The sequence below is a fragment of the Ylistrum balloti genome, unplaced genomic scaffold, assembly GCF_031769215.1.
Source record: "Ylistrum balloti isolate Yb309-2 unplaced genomic scaffold, AGI_CSIRO_Ybal_v1 Utg370006, whole genome shotgun sequence".
NCBI lineage: Eukaryota > Metazoa > Mollusca > Bivalvia > Pectinida > Pectinidae > Ylistrum > Ylistrum balloti.
In genome coordinates, this window is record NW_026782081.1 from 2,712,694 (window position 1) to 2,734,437 (window position 21,744).

Genomic DNA, 21,744 nt, shown 5'->3' on the forward strand with positions numbered 1-21,744 from the left:
CCCCTCAACAGCCACCGGAACCCTCTTAGAATAATAATAATAGAAAACATCCTCGGTTCGGATCTGCCTTCAAGAACTAAGTACACAACTCTACTTTACCACAGTGAGAAGTTTATATCTTTCGTACACTGTACGTGTATCTGTACAAGTGCTGTACAGTCATACTTGTTACTTAAACATTACATTGTCGTGTCACGTTTAATTCTTACAGTTGATTTATGATTATCGATTTTTAGGGATGGTATTTTTTATCACGACACATTTGTGTCTTAAAGTAAAATTGTGTACTTATTGTATACACGTGGTGTTTCCGGAAGCACGTGCATATGATTAAGAAAGTGTTGTCAATTGATCGTCAATAATGTTGCGCAATTAAGTCATCTGTGTCGTACTTCCTTTTCTGATACGAACACTTGTAAGCGCTTTCCATTTAATACGTCATCATTATGAACAGTATACATATTCCTTATTATAATGTTTATTTGATACGTAAAAATTTCCGTGCACGAATTGACATGTGTAAGATACCTTTTATACAACACACAAACTATACAGATTCGGGCTGTCTTAGGTATGGTTTTTCCGGTTTCAGTCTTTCCTTGCGGGAATTCTTTATTTATGATCTGAAAATATTTGGGGGTGTTGGTAAAATATTGATTTACGTGGTCTCCACAGGAGGATTTTTCCGCTCTTCTGGACGTATAGTTGCACCAAACATGGATATCTACATGTACATATTCCGGTCCATCTCTCCATCCGTCCTGGTCGGTGGTTGAGTGCTGCACTTAAGATGTTTGCGAAATTTCCTTTCGATTTCGCTTTGCAAATCATGAGATTTTTCACTGACTGGAAGCAAATAAAGCTGATTCCTGGCCTGCCAATCTTGACGGACCTAAAAGACTATCCGAAACTTTTCCCGTTTCTGTCATTTTACCGTCTTTTATGTAGGTTAATGCCACATTAGTGGATCTAACATTTTAAAATGTCCTTGTTTTTACGAAAAGTAACACAGGCACTTTAAAACCAGTTCATAAATAGACATACCGTCACGACAAAGGGCAGACTAGTGACAAGGCTGGGTCTTTATTCACAGTAGCGGCGCTCAAAGGAGAAATACATGTGAACAGCTGATGCATTATTACTACATGTTTGTAGTACACCTCATATCCTTATACGCAATAAATATTGTTAAGCGTGACTATTTTCATGTCTATATCAATCTGACTGTAAAATCAACTCCAAGGATAACATAACGAGAATACTGAGCGTAAAAAAAAGAAAAGTAACAACAATTTGGACTGAGGAACAAAATTTTATACCAGTAAATTAGTAAATATCGAATAAGGAGGAATCTCATTAAGCCGCGATCTTAATTGCCGAATTTCGTGGATAGTGTTTTACTGAAGATAGTTACTGAGGGCAGACAGCTGTGTAATGAATCCATAGATTAAACTGAGACGGAGAATCGTCTTTCATTTTGTATTTAATGGATGGTCGGTTCATTTTACACTTACACGTTTTTATCATCTCCCACAAGATACATGTACAAATGTATAGAGTCATTCATGTGGTAAGTGAAATCACGCGACATAATTACACAGTTTGAAATGTGATCCACGTCCTCGTGTTGCTCACCAAGTGCTACTTGTACAAAATTCGACGTGCTCCAATGAGCACGGATGTATGTACATATATGTACGTAAGTTGATGCACCCATTTTATTGTAAACAAGTCCTGTAACCTATATAACACGAATACGTCCTTGATAGACCACAATCATGGCAGACCGAACACTGTGCGTTATTGTTCTTCTTACGAGCATGCAGACTACATATATTGGTAAGGTTTTATTTATTCAACTTCCAGTTTGTTAGATCTTTAGTTAACCTACAATAATACAATATATCAACAGGTATGAACTGAAGCTTTTCCGGATTCTTATTATCCATAGCTTTCTTTGTAAACATATGTTCAGTTTACCCGTGTAAAGCCACAATGACATGTGACAATGTTCTGATGGGGGCTTGGATAGTTTTGCCACAGTGGCAGGTAACACCAATGTTCTGGTAGCAAACTGGGGGTTGTTGGGGTTTGGGTTGGTGGTGATGGTGGATGGGGTATGTAGCAGATGCGGATGGGAGAATTGGGGTTGGGGGGCTTGCGTAGTTTTCTGTGGATAGAAGTATATTGCTTAAGCCTCCCACCTCTGTACCAAACATCGTTATATATTCGGTTTAGTGTACCGTGTATGTAATGTCTTAGGTTAGTATATACAATTGTATTAAGCACAATCCATTTTAAAACATACCACATTGTTCTTATTACTTCATATATTTTATGTGTAGTGTATCATCTCGTACAGGCTACACTAAATATTTTTGCATGTACAGTGTACAAGTTTTTTTGTACTTACAACTGATTATCGTGTATGTACAGCTTAATTTCTTGTACTTACAACTGATTATCGTGTATGTTAAGCTTACTTTCTTGTACTTACAACTGATTATCGTGTATGTACAGCTTACTTTCTTGTACTTACAACTGATTATCGTGTATGTACAGCTTACTTTCTTGTACTTACAACTGATTATCGTGTATGTACAGCTTACTTTCTTGTACTTACAACTGATTATCGTGTATGTATAGCTTACTTTCTTGTACTTACAACTGATTATCGTGTATGTACAGCTTACTTTCTTGTACTTACAACTGATTATCGTGTATGTACAGCTTAATTTCTTGTACTTACAACTGATTATCGTGTATGTACAGCTTACTGTCTTGTACTTACAACTGATTATCGTGTATGTACTTACAACTGATTATCGTGTATGTACAGCTTAATTTCCTGTACTTACCACTGATTATCGTGTATGTTAAGCTTACTGTCTTGGACTTACAACTAAAACATCTTCTATGTATAACTTCATATCTTTTACGTCCAATCTTAATACTATATTGTACGTACAACTTATATTGTACGTACAACTTATGTTTTTGTACGTATATAAATATCTTGTACATAAAACTTATCTTGCACGTACATCATAATATGTTGTACGCACAATTTATTATTTTATACGCACAACATAACATTTTGACCCATTACTTGTAGCTTTTGAGTACAATTTAATACACTATAAGAAATACTCCCTATACCCGTTAAAGAAACTCTTCCTAGTAGAGAGAGGTATCTAGAGTTAGTTTCAGTGGAGAAAATATGTCTTAAAACGTGGAAAAATATATAACCAATAGGGTAATCAGTATGTTTTGTGTAAACGATTTGGAACTTTTAGGCTTGATGTGGGCTTTCATATGGACCTAATGAAGTGTATACTTAATGCAAGCTGAAATAACATTATCTACAAGACCTAAGTGTTGGGTAATCGTTTGTATCTCAGAGTGGAAGCAACATTTGGGACAACGAAACTACAATACTAATGAGAATGGTTGAAAGTTGTCTAAGCAATATGAAAAGCATGAACGTTTATCGGTTCTCTAGTTTGACGGGGACAACCTAAAGGCAAAATAACTTTCTGTTCTTGACTTCAAATTCCGTTTGTCAAGAGTGATAATGACTGATCAGTAAATTCAGTATATCACGTAACCGGGTGACGTGCCATGGGTCCTATGATACCATTTCAGTGTGATGATACTCTAAAAACATCCCAGAGTAGTCATACCTTCCTTTGTTACTGTCTCCGTGTGAATAACAAGGGAATGTTTCGTTCGGGTTCCAAATTTCTGGCTGTTTCATACCCATAATAGAATCGTGTGATCATAGGACACGATTTTTTACTACTGATAATAGGACAGTGTGATCATGGGACACGAGTTTTTATCACCGATAATAGGACAGTGTGATCATGGGACACGAGTTTTTATCACCGATAATAGGACAGTGTGATCATGGGACACGAGTTTTTATCTCCGATAATAGGACAGTGTGATCATGGGACACGAGTATTTATCACCGATTATAGGACAGTTTGATCATTGGATACGAGTATACACTACCGATGATAGGAACGTGTGATCATGGGACACGAGTATTTATCACCGACAATAGGACAGTGTGATCATGGGACACGAGTATTTATCACCGATTATAGGACAGTGTGATCATTGGATACGAGTATTCACTACCGATGATAGGACAGTGTGATCATGGGACACGAGTATTTAAGTATTTATCACCGATTATAGGACAGTGATCATTGGATACGAGTATTCACTACCGATGATAGGACCATGTGATCATAGGAGATGAGTTTTTATCACCGATAATAAAACAGTGTGCTCATGGAACACGAGTATTTATCACCGATTATAGGACAGTGTGATCATTGGATACGAGTATTCACTACCGATGATAGGACCATGTGATCATAGGAGATGAGTTTTTATCACCGATAATAAAACAGTGCGATCATGGAACACGAGTATTTATCACCGATGATAGGACCGTGTGATCATGGGAGACGAGTATTTATCACTGATAATAGGACCGTGCGATCATGGGAGACGAGTATTTATCACCGAAAATAGGACCGTGTGATCATTGGACACGGGTTTTTATCACCGATAATAGGACAGTGATCATTGGATACGAGTATTCACTACCGATGATAGGAACGTGTGATCATGGGACACGAGTATTTATCACCGATAATAGGACCGTGTGATCATTGGATACGGGTTTTTATCACCGATAATAGGACCGTGCGATCATGGGAGACGAGTATTTATCACCGATAATAGGACCGTGTGATCATTGGACACGGGTTTTTATCACCGATAATAGGATAGTGTGATCATAGGACACGAGTATTAATCACTGATACTTGGACCTTGTTAACATTGAAGACTGATATCTATTATTGAACATGTGGTCACTGAAGACTACAGCATTGTATTTATTCTAAGGGACAGCCTTATCAGATCAGTCATTCAGTATTCTCATAAGTAAACCATTGTGTAAAAACTCGCTCACATGCGTTATAATTTTGAAGATATGGTTTTCTAGTTTGTCTTTACATGATTATTGCGACAGATTTACATGCAAGTTTAAATGTAAAGTCATCATTTTGAAGGGAATGTCCCTGAAAGTGAGACCGATAACATTAAACAGTTTCATTGCGGGTAAATTTAGCAAGGATTGAAATATAACAAATATATATGTTTAATCTGAAGTCTGACACTAAGCCTCATTGACAAAACGTAATATTTTTGAAGCGAAGTGATCTACTATTTACAAAATATATTCTATGCATGTCTAAAGTGTGTATAAATACATACATGCATACATATATATACATATATATATATATATATATTTGAATTCTCCGTGTCCAGTAAATATAGAAATATATATGTATATTTCAGAAGGAACCTTACGTCTTATTGGAGGAGATGATCAGTATGAAGGGAGACTTGAAATATATTACAATGGGGAATGGGAATCGATTTGTAATGACTACTGGTCAACAGACAATTCCAGGGTCGCCTGCAAGCAGCTGGGATTAAAGTAAGAACACAGTGACTGAAACAGAAGCAGAGTTATACACTACTAAGGTTGTTTGTTCAAAAAGGCGGTCCTTATGTATTACTTATAGATACCCACATGACACGAAAAAAGTGCTTGTAATAGTTTTAGTCATTCCTATTAACCATACATCGCCCACGTCAATTAGGTATTCAGGTTTATCTTATGATAAGTAACAAGGAAACTATGTCGAAATAATCACAATTTAAAAAAATTCAAACCCTAGCACCAATTAAACAAAGGGCAGAGCGTTAATTGAATGAATACTTATCTTTTATCTATTTTTCTATCTTTTAAAACAAAACAAGAACAGGTGTGCCGGAATAAAAAAACATTTCTGGTTCATCGACGACGCGCGCATTGTAAGAGTTCGTCACAACGCGTGAAAAAATATCGCGTTCTCAAATCCAAGGAAGTTAACATCAAAACCACCACATATACTGCAATGTAACGATAAATGATACATGCTGTGTCGCACAAGGAAATAAAAAAATTCTCTAGAGGTCATGACGACAACCAGGGTAACTCACAAATCTTCACTTCTTAATATCGTGTGTTTGATTTGATCTGTTAGCTGTCAATATTTTTCATTGAAGTCGTAAATGGAATAAAGAAAAAAACAAAGTTGTATGTAGAATGAAGGTGATATGCAAATAACACCAGTTATGGAAGCATGGTCGTTACTATTTAATATATCAGTGGTAAATTTAAATCCTCTTTAATGTATCAGTGGTAAATTTAAATCCTCTTTAATATATCAGGAGTAAATTTAAATCCTCTTTAATATATCAGGAGTAAATTTAAATCCTCTTTAATATATCAGGAGTAAATTTAAATCCTCTTTAATATATCAGTGGTAAATTTAAATCCTCTTTAATATATCGGTGGTAAATTTAAATCCTCTTTAATATATCAGGAGTAAATTTAAATCCTCTTTAATATATCAGTGGTAAATTTAAATCCTCTTTAATATATCAGGAGTAAATTTAAATCCTCTTTAATATATCAGGAGTAAATTTAAATCCTCTTTAATATATCAGTGGTAAATTTAAATCCTCTTTAATATATCGGTGGTAAATTTAAATCCTCTTTAATATATCAGGAGTAAATTTAAATCCTCTTTAATATATCAGTGGTAAATTTAAATCCTCTTTAATATATCGGTGGTAAATTTAAATCCTCTTTAATATATCGGTGGTAAATTTAAATCCTCTTTAATATATCAGGAGTAAATTTAAATCCTCTTTAATATATCAGTGGTAAATTTAAATCCTCTTTAATATATCAGTGGTAAATTTAAATCCTCTTTAATATATCAGTGGTAAATTTAAATCCTCTTTAATATATCAGGAGTAAATTTAAATCCTCTCGCGTATCGTAGAGCTTGGTGGAAGACTGTCCCTTTTGGTTGCGTTCTAAGCAACATCAAGGTAGGCGGTTGTTGCAGTTATCTGTTGCGTCCTTGATCAGATAGAAATTGTCAATGAACTTCTTATCATCGATGTATTAAAAATGAAACTGAAGGTCTTTACGACGTCTTTGTACATGTTGTGATAAGTTCAATACAGCCTTTTATGAAAGCAAAAGCAAGTCAGAAAGGAGCAGATATTGGTATATCTATACCGTCAAAATTGTTTAATGTTAATAAATATGCATTATTTTAGAGGCGGGTATCACAGAGATACCGAGCAGTCAGAACATGGTGACGGCACATTTTGGTTCAAGCGAGTAGAATGCCTGGGGAGCGAAACTCTTCTTGACAATTGTGTCTCTACAAATGACACATCTGGGGAATGCAAACACTCGCATCGGGACTATATATACCTGACATGCGAACCACCTATAGGTACAGTATATCATACATCTAAACGCCTACATATTTATGATGTATGTTAGATATCATCTCTTAAGAACCATGTATATTATGTAAATCCAGTGATTTCGAGAGAAAGTTAGGGAAACGTATAAAACATGCTTTTCACAGTATTGTTCCGGTAATAAAGATATGCAACATTGTCTTCGGTAATAAACATATTTTACGGGTGCGACTAATTATTTCATGCACAGTAACACGGGTGTGTTTTATTACTGAAAATGCTGCTATATGTCCTGCTTATTACATATATGAATTTTCTTTTGTAATTTTGTCTCAGGCTTTTTGGTTGCCCACTTTTACAATAAAAATGTGTTCTTTTTACTACTGAAAAATCACTCTTTTTTATATTGAACAATTCCACGTTCCACAATTCTATCGTTAAAAGATAGAATAAAATTCATTATCATTACGGTGTTTGTTATACTCACTAATGCGTTTTGTTGCCATTCATCTGGTTCTCAATTCGAGACATTGTTTGGACATAACGTACTGTAGATCTCATTCCTAATAATGTTTTTTTATCTATTCAATGAGTAACTGTAATTTGTTTTCACAATGAATGTTGACCTATGTTTTGCTGTCTTAGAGAAAGACTGTGCACAGCGAAATCAATGTTCACAAAGGGTTGGTGGTGTTGCAGATGGTGTTTTAAGGTTACAGGGTGGACGTATTCAGAGTGAGGGCAGACTGGAAATATATCACGACGAGAAATGGGGAACAGTATGTGACGACAAGTGGAGTGATCATCCTCAGAATGCTCAGGTAGCATGTCGCCAGCTAGGGTATAAGTAAGTAATAAGATAATTCATAATTCTAAATGCATCCTACTTTTAAAAGAAAGTCAGTCGTATTACAGTGAAATAATAAAATCGTTTTATCCACCTATTTGCAATATCATTTTCAAGTACAACTGGTATATGCATACAAATCCTCTCATTTTCTTTGATGTTTACTATAACAGGAGCGGTACCCATCGGAAGGTTTACTCCAACGAACTTGCTAGCAGTATTAAGACTTGGATGGACAATGTTGAATGTCTTGGTAACGAAACTCGTATTCAGGAATGTCCCTTTAATGGATGGGGTGATGAGAACTGTTTCCACGAAGAAGATATTTATTTAAAATGCGACGAACATAAGGGTAAGCTTTTGTGATATATATATATAATACATATGTAAACTTTTGAAATGGGACTCGAAAGAGTCGCATTGAATTTAAACAATATTTACACAAAAGTTCCAGACCGTAGTAAAACATTTTACAGACAGACACGTGATCAACACTTTTCAAAACAAATTTGGATCGAAAATTAAAAAGCGTATAGTCCAATAATGAATTAAGATATCTGTTTCGTCCTTCGACTAACTAACTCGATTAGTTATTTTCTTTCTAATCAGTTCTTTATTTCGCCCTGGATTTTATCGACTTTGAGCTGTAGTTAAAAAGGCTTACTTGTCAGTATTACCCTGACATCTTCGAAAAAGTCGATAAGTATTAGCAGACACGAAAGTTCTTAATTGACTTGGTAACTATTGACGAACTCTAAAGGTATATTATGTTTGACCGCACTTACTTTCCTTTTTCTTCGCCAATAGGTAACCTTACTCGGCTGGTAGGCGGTGTTGACGAGTATGAAGGCCGGCTAGAGGTTTATCATGCCGGTCAATGGGGTTCTGTCTGTATTGATCAATGGGACAAATTCGTATTAAATGCCCATGTAGCATGTAGACAACTCGGTTACACGTAAGTTTGATTTCCTACATAATGATTATATTTATTTTTGTAACCGTTATGAATAGTAACCATAAGATGATTTAATTGTGACGATTCGATGGCTACACTGTCATCTTCGTCAAACAAACGACTTGTGCGAAGCTTATTAGCACTGACGTAGAATGTACGAGATGGTAAGGAATTGAGTAATGTTTTCGACTGTACTATAATGCTAAGTACACTAAGGTCAAAAATAATGTGACGAAGTGGAAAAAGAATTACATAATAAAAGTCCACAAGATGGTAACAATGCACTTAAGTAGATTCGGCTGCAAGAAAGTTAAAACAACTTTATTTGATTAAAATTACCAACCTGAAGAAAATGTTTCGAAATAGAAATGTGATTTGTTTTACAGTTTATGTCTCATTAAATAAATGATCTACTGAAAATTGAGACTTATATAGATGAAATGTGGTATTAAACTCTCAAATGACATGGTTACATTCTTGCACAGACCTGTATAATCATATTGTAGGGCAGGTTCATTCAGATTAGTCACTACCACAGAGCAAGGCAAAGGACCGTTCTGGATGGACGACATTGAGTGCAATGGCGATGAAGTTAATTTGTTTGATTGCAATTTCAAAGGCTGGGGAAGTACAAAGTGTTCACATGCTGCAAACAACGATGTATTTCTTCAATGCATTCCAAACAAAGGTACAGTGTAAAATCTATCTTTACTGTAACGTTTGTATGTCATTTGTGCATTGTTTGACGGCCCTAATGACCTTTAATGTGTAGACGTGCCGTTAAGAATGTAATAATAATAATACTGATATTGTGCATTGTTATATAAGAATGGGATTTAAAAGTTTTTTTCTATCAAAAGATTGAAAATATATGTTGACCTTTTTGACTATATATTGATATGAAATAATACATAATATAAAAAAGGCCACGCCGCCAGAAAACAGCACATCATTCGCTAAGTTGCTCTTTGCTCAGGCATATTTTGTATTGGATATCTAGCAGTAGTTACCTTAAACGTAACAAGGCACATTATTATCTTTGATCACCTGGCACCCGGGTATTTTCACATAGGAACGTGTGCAGTTATTATATACTGATGAATATATGACGTGAAACAACTTAAAACAACACTTTTGATGCATTAGACGAGAGCCGAAGGACAGTCATTAAACGTTTTAGACGGTATGTGATTTCATATGCTCTGTGGTTAAGAAAAGCTGATAATTGCAGACATGGTTGCAATCTGATGTTGATGGGTTGTTACTTCCCGGTATGTGCTCACTGACAATGATCATGCATTGGTATTCTGGTTGTGTACGATTGTACTCTTTTACATATTTTATTCGGCATTTGACGTTATTACGAAAAATAATAATCGACTAGAAAACCAAATGCTTCCACTAGTGTTATGGTCTGAATGCCTTGAACATATGAACTAACATTTAGTCAATAACAGCATTCATTGCCGGGCTACACAAGAGTAGGAACAGTAATCATCAAAGTTTGGATATCATCTGATCATGTTGCAGGCATCGTGCGTACATTGTGTGGATATCACTAACCTGCCATGTTGTGGTATCTTATAACTATATAGCGTATATTATTCGTATCGTATTAGTATATTTTTAGGTAGATTATAGAGCCTCTATAGGGGCTAGCGTACATGCCCATTGGTAAATATATACCCAGTTTTGTATACATTACTAATTACGCAATATACAAGTAACGATCACGTTTATTTATGATTTGAGTAATTATTAGTATGTTGTAACTGTTTTTTTCTGGAACTCTTAAAATACACTAATTTCCAAAGGTGTGAAAATGCAAAAAGGAAAACAAGAAGAAAATCAAAAAGGATAGAATGTCTCTCTGGCAAACGAATGAGGTAAAGGATGTGAAACTGTGATGCTTCTTATTACATAGCATACAAAAACGTATTTGAGAGTGTTCAGGATTAAGAGAAAAGGTTGGCCTTTTGGTTCCATTGTTGTATACTTTGTTCTCTTTTTAGGAAAATGCATTACTTACTTTGATTGACCAAAATTTACATGACGGGTGTTGTCAATGAAGAAGCTTTCTCATCCGGACATCCTGGTCTTATACTCCTTGTACCTTTTTCAGAAGTCTCCGTGTAAATCTTGCATTTTTCCATACTTTGCCCTAGTTTTATTGAATTAGAGTTTGGGTTATGTTTATGTTGGTATTTTCTAGATGGTTTGGTATGTGTAAATTTATATATCTTTATTCAAATTACCGTTAATTTTTTTCAGGTGACATTAAACTGGCTGAGGGAACTAATCCTTTTAATGGACTAGTACAAGTATTTTTCAAAGGAAACTGGGTAACCGTCTGTGCTGATGATTGGTCAAATGATAATTTGGAAGTCACGTGCCGGCAACTTGGAACAGTGTATGTACTCGTATATGATGAAATGAATACTAGCATTATGGCCAGCATCAACAAACTGATACTTAATATCAATTCCTTGTAGATGTAGAAATAGCCAAAAAGATATATATGTGATTGATAATTATTTCTTTCTAACTTTTCAATCAAACTTTGGCTTGCAGCTATGACTTCAGTACACTATACATAGCACTATTGCTAATATCACATAGCATGTTAGGTTAAATTGTTGTCATGGTCAGTTGTGATATTCAAACACTAGATGAAGTGATGATAGGATAGTGTTTAATGACACGTGTGGCATCCATTTCATGGCTTGGCAAAGAAAATGTATCTTGGCATCAAACGTGAACTTGGGTTTGATCTGATAACCTTTTCTCTAACGATGCCTTACACGTATTCTGAGTTGATGACCTGTTAACATTATAATGATTTCGATAATGATCGGTAAGAATGTAGAGAGCATCGTGACATCATTTTCAATAATATCATTTAATATGATTGACCTCTGAGATTTTCTCCACGTCAGTGGTTATTGACTCACTGTAATTTTTCACACAGGGGAAAAAGTAGCGGCAAAGCAAATTTCGTTGGATATTACTTAGCAGGGGATTTTAAGTGTGATGGCTCAGAAGAGTACCTAGCTAAATGTTCCTATTTCACTGGCCAATGCTCGTCTGATGAAAAGGTCTTTGTGAACTGTGAAATTCCAGGTAAGTTTCTTAGAAACAAAATAATACAAATTTGCTCGACTTCCTTATTGCTTGTTGATGATTTTCAAATAAAGATGTTGGCTATTTGGTATTAGTTATGTGTTAAAGTGCTTGCAGTTAGTAGAGTCAATGAAAATGGAAAACAAGGAAGTAAAAAAATGAACGAATAACGAAAACGCTGAAGATGCTAAGCGTTTAAATGAGTGGCACGGTGGTAACAGATTAACAAAGTCTCACCAGTCTCCTTTACACATTTGTTTAGTGAGTGTTTGAGAGTCTCTGCATGTATTAGACATATTTAATTATCGCATATAGCGGGGTGCTGTTTAGTGTCTGTAAAATCATTTTTCAGATAGAACTGAAAATAGTCCCAAGTTCGCTGTGACGGTCCCAATAAAAATGATTAAGCATGCAGTGATGCGCAACAGACAATCTTAAACCGTTCATGCTTTTTTACCCAGAAAGAGTGTTTAAGGTTTGCAAATAACGGGTTGACATTAAAGCTACCTCATGGAAAGTATTGATCACCTTGGTCTTGTTTGGGAACGTGATATTACTGACTGGGATTGACCAAGAGTAACATGGCGGCGGTGTTTTTGCTTCCGGAACTGGTGGCCTTATTCTCCTTGCATCCCATATTTTGTCGAATTTGAGTTTGAATTAAGATACAGTTGACATGTTGGTGTTTCACTTGTTTTTATTTGTTTGCTGTTTTTATTGTTAAAGTTTTTTTATGTTTGATAAACATTATGTAACTTATACATGTTATATCATATGTTGAATCTTCGATCTTAAATGTTTAGTCTGGATTCTTATTTTGAATTTTGGATTGTCCAATGAATTCCTGGTGTGTTGGGCTACTTTTGTACTAAATATGGCATTCAAATATAGCTCGAATGATATTTTCTTATCTCTTTCAGTGTCCACTCTTAACGGAATGTGTGATATCAACTTACAAGACACCTGTAATACAACATTAACGTGCAAAGATGTAAATGGGTTTGGGAGATGTATATGTGATAGTGAATCTTTTTGGGATGTGAATACGAACAGATGTGAAGAAAGTAAGTACCTATTTACATCACAATTTAGCTGCCAAAGAGTCTCAAATTACGAGGTTTGACTTGTTCCCTGCCTGAACATTGTAACACTATTCCTATTTTTTCCCTAAACTACAGAAATCATATATTGATTATCAAATGCTATTTTACACAATATACACGTCTTTATAGCATATCGGAATGAGGAATCATTTCGACTTTCTGATATATATTAATATATATATATAATGAAAATATCGACAGCTCAGTGTCCGGTTCAATACATGAGAATTCGTAAGCCTGACAGTAGATGATGTCAAGCGTCTGAAGATTAATACATGAAAGCGCTCATGCTTTACACTTAAATTCACATCGTGTTTCTGATTATATATATATATATATATATATATATATCTTGATATGTATCTGAAGTTCTATTGCTAGGATTTTTATTTTTCCTCTTTCAGTTACGAACAATGTACGAGAAAATTACCAATATGATTTTTGCAGATTAAGAATTACTTTCGTATTGACTTACAGTAGGAATGTATATAATTACGAGGAATAATAATTACAAAGATACATTTTATATTAACTACGTTGTTTGCGAATTTGATTAACAATCGTAGCAAACATTATGATGGAAATGATTAAAGGGATAGATTCCAGACAAAAAGTAATAATTTAGATTAAATGATATATCTTGGATTGCCGATGTCCATAATACTTGTTTTGATAGCTTCATCTTTATTTGGTTGTAGTTGTCTACTTTCAATAACTTATCCATATCCTGGTAACTAGACTATTTACCAGTATCATTGTTGTATATTTCATAGAGATAATGTACAATGACGTGTGTGATCCAAATGTTGATAGCGTATGCTCAAGCAACCTGACATGCGAACGAGTAAACGCACCCACATCATTTCTGTACAAATGCATATGTTCTGATGAAAATGACGTCTGGGACAATTCTATAAGAGGGTGCCGTGGAAGTAAGTAATATTCACTATTAGGCGATAGAACAACCTTACCTTGCTAATCATCCTTGGCAATATTTGCTACTTATAAGTGTTTTTTTTATTGTCTGTCAACGATGGATGATTGATACATAGATAAGTTTTACATGTATAATTGTCTACCACTAATACAAACTAGCAGCATTTCAACATTTCCTACTCATTAGATTGATCGTTGGTATTGAGCGATATTCTACTCACCGGTTGCGCGTCCACAATAAGTGAATTAAATATTATCATTCCATTTGGATAACTTTGCCATATGTAACATTTTATCAACAGAGATATGGTATGCAGAGGTGTGTGATCCAACTATTAAAGATATATGTGTCAGTGATCTATCCTGTGTTGCTGTAAACGAAACAACATCGTATAAATGCATGTGTTCAGATGAAAATGATTAACATCGTGGAAGTAAGTATAAATGCATGTGTTCAGCAATATGAAAAGTGATTTCAACGATGGATGATTGATACATAGATAAGTTTTACATGTATAATTGTCTACCACTAATACAAACTAGCAGCATTTCAACATTTCCTACTCATTAGATTGATCGTTGGTATTGAGCGATATTCTACTCACCGGTTGCGCGTCCACAATAAGTGAATTAAATATTATCATTCCATTTGGATAACTTTGCCATATGTAACATTTTATCGTAACAGGTGTGTGATCCAACTATTAAAGATATATTACTTCGTTAACTATGCTTTAATTAAACTAATTTCAACTGAAGTGGCTAAGTATTCCAGTTTTCTCGATATTTATCTTAAAAAAATCTTTCTCCAAATAATGTTTTCTTATGTATGTAATTATGACACATGTATATTTGTTCCCACACAAATATCGTTAACTATGCTTTAATTAAACTAATTTCAACTGAAGGGGAAATCTTAAAAAAATCCAAATAATGTTTTCTTATGTATGTAATTATGACACATGTATATTTGTTCCCACACAAATATCGGGGGGAAATCAAATCTAAGGGTTATCCTCGCGATATGCATCATTGTATTTGAGAAGACATTATTGAAGCTCTTTATTGGATACTATCAAATAATACAATCTTTGGGAACAGTTGAGTTATATGTACACCAGAGCTGTATTGATTTTGGATTATGACAGCAAGAGAATGTGCAGATGTAACAAATAATACCTTACGCATAGTCGACAAGATGAGGTAAAGAAAAAATATCCGTGGAATAATTGGTAGTGGACAAAGAGAAGGAGACCAGAGATTCCGGTGTAACGTTGAAAAGGGACCCGGGATTCATTTTCAACGCTGGTCAATTTTCAAAGTTACGCAGTGTAATCATCTTTTGTGTCATCGGCGACACAATATAAACATAAAACAATGAAACTTGTTTCTAAAATGCGGTTGAAGAGTATAGAGTGAATATTTCATTAATCAAAATGGACTAGACGATGAAAGAGGCTTCATTTTCAAGATTGATTTAAAAGTCTTGATAATAATAATTCGTCTGGTGTATACATTGTCGTCTCATTACGGCTTGTTTGACAATTCTGAATATGACGAGCCAGAAATCAGTTGTAAGTAAATCACACAGCCGCTTATAAACTTTGGTTTGGATGTATAATCTAAAGTGGACAGGTATCATTTGTGTTACTGTTATGTCGATGTCGTTAATCAAGTTAATGGATACCCTTACGCCTTCGAGTTTGTGTGGATATACTCTAGGGGTTCAATCGGTATGATAATGTCTAGAGCGGAACCTTTTGACTTCAAATTGTTGAAAAACTCGAGTGTAATATGGCTTTCCAACATATAAACAATACAGGTTTATCGTGAGATAATATTGTTACATTCAACAAATTGGAAGTTATACACCACAGAGGAAAACTTCTTCATTTGTTATCGATTTCATGCTTATCCACCTTTATTTCATATCTTGTAAATGCCAACGAGAGATAATTGAAAACGTATGGTCAAATGCTGCTCTTTGTTGATAATAGAGACTGGTTTGCGAGGGATTTACGTTGCAGACAAGAGGAATATCACTGATGCAATATCCGATTGCACAAAACACCATGAAGGACAACTGGCGTCAGATGAACATCTTAGAAATGTATTACAAAATTGCCTGGATTTTGCAGACGACATTTGGGTTATTGAAATATCATTTTCTCGCGCAGGTATGATATAAAATTGAACTAATAATTAATCTTAAAGTTCGATGATTGTCCAATATTCTTTAGATCTACCTGTGATTGACTGCGGTCATAATTCATTTAGATAATATCTTATAAATAAAATAATGATATTTTTACTGGTCAGATAATCTCTCGGACAGCTGTGCTGAAATGAACCAAAACGGTGAATTGAAAACGGGAGGCTGTACAGAGGAACGGGCTTTTGTCTGCATATCGCAAAGTATGTGTAACTGTCTATGAAATGAATGTTAAACAATGTAGCGAAAACAAAAACAAATAATAAAAATAAAAAAATAAAAACTAAAACAATCCGCGCCTACATGTTGTTCCAATCGTTTATCTTTGTATCTTCAGTAATTAAAATTCGAACATATATCTAAGATAATATCTGCGCAGACAGAGTGAGATCTGATTGAAATAGGGTCAGGTCTCATTTAGTTGAAATCATCTCTTTTTTTATGTCAAGTAAGCATCAATGTTAAGTTATGTTTGTTATCATTATACATCGACATAGATCAATAAAGTAAGTCGGATCAATGAAAGTGATTCTTTTTTTCCCCAAGAAAACAACCAGACTGATTCTTCCTGTGCTGGATTTCCAACTGTGACCAAATCGAAATCTTCTACCTCCATCTCTGGTAACCGGTTATTGATTATTGCAACATAACTATACGAAACATCTTAAGAATGCGATACATTTTATTCTATACGTGATATATGGTAACAGGATATCATTGCCATTAGTTTATAAATAATGTTTGCGATTTTACTTTGCAGCAGGGCTAATAGGTGGAATTATAGCTGTTTGCATAATTCTATCTGTCTTTGTGATTCTTGGAATCGGACTGCTCTGTCGACGAAGAAGGTATATCATTTAAAGTGATACATAAAATGTATCGAGTATGAACATTTAATTCTGATACAAATTATAACCTGTTGTTTAATTTTTAAATATCAGTGTTTTTTATTGACAAGAGACATTACCAAGCTTAAACATGACAATGTATATACACATCGTGTGGTGTATAAATGAACTCAAATCTCATTTCAGAAAATGTGAGAAAGAGGCAGATTGCGTGTTGAACTCTGCGTATGGGCTACAAGACAGCTCAATAGTAGGTTCATTGCAAACGGAAGGAGAAACAAAACTTCAATACTCAGAGAGCTATGCCAATGCCTTGGAAAAGGCAGAAATACATGTGCGGGATTCCAAACATTCAAATATATATATAAATAACAACGCTGGAGATATTGTGACAGAAGAGCAATATGAAATATTTGGAGATAATGATCGGATGTATGCTTTATCGGATGCTACTCCAGAATATGAGAACTACACAAATGATACTAATTCCACGAAAGACGTTTTAGAAGACTATTCACTGAGTGACTCTATCAATAGTCCAAAATCAACTAATACTAATTACCGCCCTTTATCAAGCACAGACAATCTACCGGAGGAAGAATACAACACTTTTGCAAACCAACTCGATGACTTGCCACCTTCTGATACTTATGACCATGTTCATGACGTAGCAGAAGATGGATATGACCAATTTCAGCCGAGATCAAGTAACAGGTCGAATTTCACTGAAGACGACGAAACGGGATACATGCAGTCAACTTTTCCGGAGTGTATATAATAGGTTTACTCAGTTGCAATTTTTTTCTTCTATGTCTGTATATCCGAGATGAGCTGACATGTAACATGAATCATAAAAAATACAAAGTGAATGATATATGTCATTTATAGATACTGATTTACTGACAAAATTAACAGTTTGTTAACATTGAAGTATCTCTATAAAACTGATTTGCTGACAAAGCTGAAAAAATAACAATCTTTATAAAATACTGCCCTGTCATGAGAATATATGAATGCAATAACAAATGTTTGAAATGATACTATTTGAAGAAGAAATGCAATAACTGTTAATATATCCAGATATAATATAATCGTAGAATGTTCTCCCAAATTCTTATGTTAATTAATTGAACTTTAAATTCAAATCATCGACGCTCTCGTAGACAGTTCTGCGATGATTACCAACGATTTCTTTACAAAAAATGTATCATAATAGTGCTAGTCGTTGACAAATATCATTTGATCAGAATCAGATTAAGGCTAGATTATGACACTTTTCGTCTTTCACTTTTAATTGTATGCTTTTGTTAAATTGCTGATGCATTGTTAGGGGTCTCCCTGGACGTTTCTATGGCACTTTTGATACTATATAATTAAGTTCTGAGGATTTCAATGTTTATTTTAAAAATATGATTATCACATGCAGGACTGTTGAAAATACTTTAAAAGGAATCTTGTTATCGTTATTTCTGGAGAAGTATAGGAAAGATCTTACTAAGAGATTTCATTTCAGAATATTTTATTGATACAAACAACCAAAAGGATTAGACAGCAGGCCAAAGCCTATTTAAGTCTTCTCCCAAGATAATACGGTGGTCAGATATAACCATACATACATACCTTACATTACATACATACAATCATTAATTTATGTTGACAGACTTATCAATTTTAAATTATGGGAGACAACTCGATTATTTTAAGGTCTTTTCAGTTTACTATGTCTTATAATATTAAATGTGCATTACATGTACTTTCTCTATCATATAAAAGGGGTTTGGGCAAGAGTTCGTAACAAAGTTCCACTTAGTCCCTTACTGTGCGCTTTCAATTTTGAAATGCACAGAAAAAATACCATAAGGCCGACTATCCATCTTTAATTAGACGCTTGCTATTTAAAATTGCTTCTTTCTCAACCATAATCTGTAAAAAATAATTTAGAGGTTTTAGTACGTATTGATGTTGGAGGTGTATTGTATAATGAAAGGAAAATTCGACTCCACTCGACCTCCCTAATCTCTCTCTATAAATACGTACTACACAGAACTTTCGAAAAAATCCTACTATTCCTATTTGATTGATGAATTTATATGCGTAGTTCTCAAAAAGTTTTTGATCTTTACATTAAAAAAGAGGAGGAAAGATAATCGATTAACCTTGCTTTGAACCAATAATAATGATATAGATTTTAATATCGATATCTCTCGAAGATTTCTTGCTTTTGAACTTTCTTGTTATATACAATACAATTTCACGGTTTTTATCAATTCAACTACGTGTCCTATCGTACTGATTTCGTATGATAATGTTGCCGTGATTAGTTCAGTCACTAATCACAATTTTTATGTGTTCAGTGCTGTATGTTTCACCTCTGTCATATTGCTAGCGATTGACCTTAACCAATCATGTATTTTAGCTGTAATTTTACCAGTATTGATGTGCTGTCTATGTTTGTATTTTATTTTTATTTTGACAACGCAGAAAAAATGTAGCTCCATTAATGAATTGAAATTATATTTTTGTATAAGGTTTACAAGAGAACAAAAAACATTTCAAGACAAAAACGTGAAAAACCCTCCCAAAGATGTGTTTAAAGATTTTTTAATATTTTCAGAATAGTTTGAGGTGTTGTAAACTAAGAACTGGTTTCTTAACATGTCAACATTAAACACATATATAAAAACATTTGGGTTAGAACATTAACGGACACATAAAATGAGAGAGCCGCTCAATTAGGCGTATATATGATGCTTAGGTTTAAATATACATGTACATTTAGACTACCTGTGCGGATAGATTAGAGGTTCAGTTGTTTTTTGAGTGTGCAATTAAGAGGTTAAAAATCAAAATAAATTAAAAAACATAAAATTAAATAAAAAATGCGCATATAATGAATTGCGGTTAACGGTGTATTACGTGTTTTAATAACGTTTTTTTACCATTAGCATTTCAAATTACATCGTTTCATAAAGTACTTTCACACACGTTTTCCTAAGGCAAATCACACTCTTCACATGCCTAATTAACTGGGAAATGTCCCCTTATGACCTCGTGCGGGCAAATGTCAAATTCAGTTGTAATCGATGCTTTAATACAAATGAGTTTTGCGTTCTTCGCCGTTCATCATATTCGCAAAACACTTTAACAAAAGTTCCCTCTGTTTATTATCAAAATACTTAAACACAACGTCTCAAGGTTTCAGCTCAAACTTTAAAATTGATCCAAATTTGTTAAAAAGGAGCGCAAATTTTGAAATTTAGCTCTGATTGATATCCAATTGACTTTAAAAGATAAAATTGTCGTTTTACGGGGTGTTATCAACACCATCATTTGCCATCCTTTTCAATCATGTACCAGCTAATTAGATATGATTTCGATACTTGCAGTGTCGGAGCAATGGTTTGTAATAACAATAATAACCTTTACTAAGGTATTATTTTTTGTTGTCGTTTTCAGTTTTCATGCCAATAAAGAATTAAATTAATTGAATGAACGTTATTGTATTGTATATAATGTTGAATTGGAGTTCTACTCATTGTTGCGACAGTAACACATTTTCGTTTATTATTCCCGATATCAGGAAAGCATGAAAATTTTAAATTGTCTTAATTGTTTATATCGACATTACCTTATACAATGACGCCAAGGTTGTTATTAGTTAGAAGGTTATTTAAAACATCATCAAACAGGAAAGATAATAAAAAATTATTCAGTGTAGAACTTTAGATGAACCATTAAAGTGCTTATGCCCTATGATTCTTTAACGACAAAAAAAAAAAAAAAAAAAAAAACCCACCAAACATACTCACAACATGTACTGCATTACGTAAGCAGTGCTTCTTATAGATATGAGAAAATATATTTCGATCCATGATGATCAAATGACTGAATTAATCATATTGCAGGTTGACATGTATATACTGTAGTTAACACACAGTAGTGTAAAACGTACTAAACCCAATTCACAAGAAGCCGTTTCGTTCCCGTAAAAATAATGGGATTTATTTGCTATTAAACAATATGTAGGACGACCATGGATTCTGATTCTGCCAGAAGACAATGTAAATGAAAACGTATCATTCCAAAATATATTGGCTTCTTTTGTACCAAAAGCGAAGTGTGATAAAGACGTCATAACATACTTGAACTCTAAAACTGTCCTATCTATGTCTGTTTTTAAGTTATATTGCTATGAATTCCAATGGCGGTATCCTGCCTGCTTCCGACCCTCGTCTGTGCCAGCCAAATATCGAAGAGAAGTCATACATTAACCAACTAAACTCAATATTTTAAACCTGAATTCTGTTAGCTTCCACTACTTTATAAAAATCATGTATATAGTAAGTGATTTGTTACTTTTT

The 21,744-nt window shown here is 34.1% G+C and overlaps 1 protein-coding gene across 1 annotated transcript; it reads left to right on the forward strand.

Moving 5' to 3' along the window:
• The first annotated feature begins 1,761 nt into the window (after positions 1-1,761).
• Positions 1,762-20,872, forward strand: LOC132548188 (deleted in malignant brain tumors 1 protein-like). The gene is made up of 16 exons (XM_060212009.1): positions 1,762-1,839; positions 5,386-5,527; positions 7,210-7,391; positions 8,062-8,209; positions 8,383-8,561; positions 9,017-9,164; positions 9,671-9,852; positions 11,436-11,574; positions 12,133-12,284; positions 13,205-13,348; positions 14,161-14,319; positions 16,321-16,500; positions 16,643-16,738; positions 17,082-17,156; positions 17,296-17,383; positions 17,570-20,872. The coding sequence occupies exons 1-16, from the start codon at positions 1,779-1,781 to the stop codon at positions 18,159-18,161; spliced, it is 2,667 nt and encodes an 888-aa protein (XP_060067992.1). The 5' UTR covers positions 1,762-1,778; the 3' UTR covers positions 18,162-20,872.
• Positions 20,873-21,744: the final 872 nt, after the last annotated feature.

Coding starts and splice junctions, on each gene's coding strand:
- LOC132548188 (XM_060212009.1), top strand. CDS start 1,779: ATGGCAGACCGAACACTGTGCGTTATTGTTCTTCTTACGAGCATGCAG. Junction 16,739..17,081: donor TTTTGTCTGCATATCGCAAA/GTATGTGTAACT, acceptor TTTTTCCCCAAG/AAAACAACCAGACTGATTCT. Junction 17,384..17,569: donor CTGCTCTGTCGACGAAGAAG/GTATATCATTTA, acceptor ATCTCATTTCAG/AAAATGTGAGAAAGAGGCAG.